The sequence below is a fragment of the Lactuca sativa genome, chromosome 2 (genome assembly GCF_002870075.4).
Source record: "Lactuca sativa cultivar Salinas chromosome 2, Lsat_Salinas_v11, whole genome shotgun sequence".
Classification (NCBI taxonomy): domain Eukaryota; kingdom Viridiplantae; phylum Streptophyta; class Magnoliopsida; order Asterales; family Asteraceae; genus Lactuca; species Lactuca sativa.
Genome location: NC_056624.2, coordinates 12,981,249 through 12,985,970, shown reverse-complemented (window position 1 = coordinate 12,985,970; position 4,722 = coordinate 12,981,249). Strand labels below are relative to the sequence as shown.

Here is a 4,722-nt window from a genome sequence, read left to right as displayed (position 1 = left end):
AAAGTTAGTAATAGTAAATAATTTTTTAATTTTTTTGTTTTTTTGTTTTTTTTGTATGTAGATAATAATTTTGGAATGAAGTATTATAATAATATACTTAAAAGGGTTCATATGTAAAATAAAATATTGTAAAAAGAAATATAAAATACTTGAAGAGTTGATATGTAAAATAAAATATTGTATGAGAAGTGTCGTTTTTTGTGGACCGTACACTTTTAGAATCAACCTACTTTTATAAATGATTTCTAAATCAACCCATATTTGAAAAAGCTCTCTCCATGTGACATAAAATTGCTTCTGTATGACACTTATGGCAATTGAATAATCATTTATTTCACAAGATTTACAAATAACAAGAAAATAATTAAAAGCACACAATCTCAATAAAAAACTAGAACGCTAAATAGGAGCCGTGGCCACAATCATTATTAAAAAATACCCACAATCAGCATGCATGTCCGACTTCTTTATATTTTTACGCATTAAAAATCAGGCCCTTTGAAGCGAATCTATTTTCTTTTACAAATTGTTCTGTTGTCTGTTCAATTCCTGCACCTAATGCACCAATTTCAACAATTTCACCATTTAGAAGAGGACTTGGATCTAATGAAGCATATGAAAGTAGCTCTTGATTCTTCTTTAAAATCTCCATTTCTGATTCATCCAAATTCACCCATGCTTCTATTCCTTCACCACTTTTCGTGTCCATTAGAGTGACAAGATTCATAAACACTGGCGAGCCATCTCCTACAATACCTGTCACCCAACTCGGTTTTCCCCAACCGAAATCAATTTCATAGAAACCCATCCTACACCAACTCGTAAAACCATAGTTATCTATGCCCCCTGTGGACTCACCCATTTCTTCTAAAGATTTCTGCATTGCAAAACACCCTTCATCACCTTGTGCTTTCTCCACAAACTCAGCGTCAACTTTCGAAATACTTTCACGCACCTTATTCACCAAACTGTGCAAAGGCGTCTCATCACTAGGGAGACTCACAGCATTTGAAATCCAAATCACGTTACCCATGAAGTTATTTGACAAGGTGGATTTAAGTTTGGACCGAAGATTCACAAAGTGTGATAAACTAGAAGGCTTCTGGATACCACTTGCTTCTTTAGTTGCATCCATTGCACACTTCCATATCAAACTAGATACAACCTCAACACGACTAGGGCGTTGCACTCCGTTACTCTTTGCCCTGGCTCTCAATCTAGCGATAGCATCCGACCCAAATACAAACCTTTTTGTGGAACACTTGCCTTCCTTTAACAACGACCTACCCAAACCCTTGAATATGTCTCTGAGCCATGATCCTTTTGCAGGGAAGAGAGATGGAGTGGTGAAGTTTGGATACTCGACTTCTTCAACTCCACGAGCCATGTTACTCCATGCTTTCAGAAACATGTACACCGAAGCCCCATCAACGATTCTGTGGGAAATACATAACCCAATGGCAATCCCACCACATTCAAAAATGTTCAGTTGCACGTTTGTTACCTGATTACCAACACTAGACTTGTCAAAGCTAGGTACAAATGGCAAAAAGCCATGGATCAACTGGTGATCAGGTTGCTTTAGAAATTCGTCAAGACGACACTGGACCGAAGCTACAATATAGTTAGCACCAATATCGTTACAATCAATAGAATCCTCGTTCTTGATTGTTCCTGCAAGTGGGTAAAACTTAGTCAAGGTCTCAGATAAAGACTTCTTTAGAACCTGTGACTTTTGTAGGGCTTGATTGGAGTTGTCGCCATTGATATTAGGGTAGTATATGATGATTGGTACATAAGGACTTAAAACAATCTGATCTAACGCAGAAAGATCGAATGTTTTCAAATGGGATGGTGTTGGGGAAGAGGGTTTGATGTTTTCTTTGGAAATGATTGTTGTTTCCATAGCAGAAAATAATGGTTCGAAGTCTAGAATAGGTGAATAGAAGGATATGATAAAAGATATGCCAGAGCGTAAGCCATTTTATAGTGATGAGGTTTGATGATAGATGGGAGTCGGTGGGCAAATCGTGCACCTCGTGTATAGAATAAAAAACAAACAACTTTTTGTGGGTTCATATTGTATAGAACTTATTAATTTATTTTTATGTGAAATTTATTTTTAGTTTTTTATAAAATAAGAAGTGCTTCAAATTTAAACTACACTTCATTTTTTTGGATTTTGTTTGCTTTTTGCTTGACATATTGTCTCCATATCCCTTTGACATGATGATTAATTTATTAATTGTCGTTATCAACTATTAAAAACTAGATCAGTTCTGACGGCCAAATCCGTTGGGAATTGGTTAAAAACGGACACATTTCAAAGAAAATCAATTTACGGAAATAGGAATATATTACCAACCAAATAAAAAACAGGTATATATCGATGAAACTGCATCATAAGGGTTTTTTGTTTTTTTTTTTTGTTTTTTGTTTTTTTATTTTTTTAATGACTTTTCCCATGAAAACCCAACGAAAATTGGTATCGACAGAATTTCATAGTGATTCTTCTGTTTACCTTCCTTCGGATTTCCAACGGAGAATGGGAGGTGATAGATTTCCGACAGACTTTCTTTACGGACAGATACTAAGTTTTTATCAAATTTCGTGAGGAAATTCATAACTAAGCCATCGGTAAAGTTGTAGATTTTTAATAATTATTTAAAATACATATTTTTTTTCTACTCAAATAAATATATAATCTAGTTTTACAAATTCAACTATTGTCCAACACAATATTGAAAATCTGTAAAATCCCTTAGGTATGACTTCGTTAAAGAGAGTATAAATACATAAGGCTACATGAGCCAAATACATACAATGGGCTAAACAATACAAGCCTAAATACAACAATACTAAAGTATATCGTCTAACATCCCCTTGCACTTTGATCGGGTGGGAAATTCCGAATGTTCAAACTGGTTTTGAAATCGTTAAAGAGCGCAGTCAGAAGACCTTTGGTGAAGATGTCGACATACTGAGCGGAAGAAGGTACGTGAAAAACTCCAACTGCACCACGATCAACTAGCTCACGAACAAAATGAATATCAATCTTGATGTATTTCGTGCGTTGATGTTGCACTGGGTTTGACATCATGTAAACCCAACTAACATTATCACAATAAACAATAGTAGCTTTGGTAGGAGGGTACCGAAGCTCTCGAAGTAAATTACGAACCCAACATGTCTTTGCAACAACGTTAACAACGCCACGCTACTCTGCCTCTGCACTAGACCTTGAAATGACCCATTGTCATTTAGACGACCATGAGATGAGATTATCGCCAAGAAATACACAGTATCTTGAAGTGGATCGCCGCGACACGGGGCACCCGCCCCAGTCGGCGTCTGAGTAAGCACGAAGATCAGACGTCGGAGAAACATGAAGTTGCTGACCATGTGTAACGCCCGTAGATCCGGGCTAGTCAATTTAGAGGCAATAAGTGTCAAAAATGACTTTCCGGCAAAATATTATTTAGAATAAATAATCTTAACCAAGTTGTAGTATATGTTACAAGGTTTCCGTACATATAAAGACCGCCGAAATCTGAATTATAACGAAGAAGTTATGACCCGTCGAAGTTTCACGACGGAACTCGCACGATACCGGGAAGCGTAAATAGTGAATTTATGATAGAGTGAGATTTAGCCTTAGCGATCTATACAAAAGTCGTAGAAAACGTTAAATCGAGAGCGTCCATAAAAAGAACGCCCAAATCTGACTTCGTATGAGGAAGTTATGATTTTTCGAAGTTTCAGCTCAATAGTGTACAACCTGAAATTTGAGTAGTAGATCGAGTGGTTTTTAGCTGACACAACCTAAACGAGAATCGAAGATCTCGTTAAGAGTAGCATAACGAGAAAAAGATGGGCGAAAACGGATGTCGGATGAAGAAGTTATGAATTTTTAACGGACCAAACGTGTCCCGCCCTGTTAAAAATATAACTTTTAAACTAGAGTCAAAATTAGCCAACGGAGTCTAAACGAAAGTTGTAGAGTATGTTCCCTCCTTCGCGTGGATATAAAGAAAATCAAGAACGGGGCTCGTATGTGAGAGTTATGATTTTTAGAAGTCGGAGTGTGAATTTGCGAAGTTTCTGACGTGGCCGAATCTCAGCTGTCCTTTGTTGCCCACGCCTCGCTTCAAATGGGTGACACCTGTCCTCACATACGCACCGCGTAATCCGAAGACGCCTAGCGTCAGAGTACGCCTCACGTACCAAGGCTCGTACGCCCAGCAGTCTACTGACTTGTGCGATCCGAAGCTGTCCACAATGCACCACCGAAGCTGCGACACGCGTCCACTACGCCCAGTGTACTCCGAGGAGTACGCCCAGCATTCCGAGGAGGGGCGCCTATAAAGAAGCTGCGAAGGCAGCCGGTTTTCTTGCACCATTTCCGCTTCTCTCTCTAGTTTCTTTCTCTCTCTAAGGGTTTTAACTCTCCCTAAAGTCTAGGTGAACCCCTAGCACCCGAGGCTCCCGGAGTCCCGAGAAAAGGGTCTTTCGGTTTCGAAACGCTTCCCCGAGCAAAGCCTGGTTTTCTTTAAAATCAGTTGTAAGTGAGCTACGCCTACGCTATTTTTAATATAACTTTTATTTAATTATAGTAACGTTATTAGGAACTTATAATAAATAGTTGGGCTATTATTATGGGGTATGTGAGAATTGTTTAACGCTTATATAATAGTAATAATAGCTAGCCTATTAATTAGTCTT

At 38.0% G+C, this 4,722-nt stretch overlaps 1 protein-coding gene across 1 annotated transcript; it reads right to left on the bottom strand.

The window, feature by feature from the left end:
* Nucleotides 1–308: 308 nt before the first annotated feature.
* On the bottom strand, nucleotides 309–1,946 carry LOC111903041 (stemmadenine O-acetyltransferase). The gene has a single exon (XM_023898841.3). The coding sequence runs from the start codon at nucleotides 1,904–1,906 to the stop codon at nucleotides 476–478; it is 1,431 nt and encodes a 476-aa protein (XP_023754609.1). The 5' UTR covers nucleotides 1,907–1,946; the 3' UTR covers nucleotides 309–475.
* Between the last annotated feature and the right edge of the window lie 2,776 nt (nucleotides 1,947–4,722).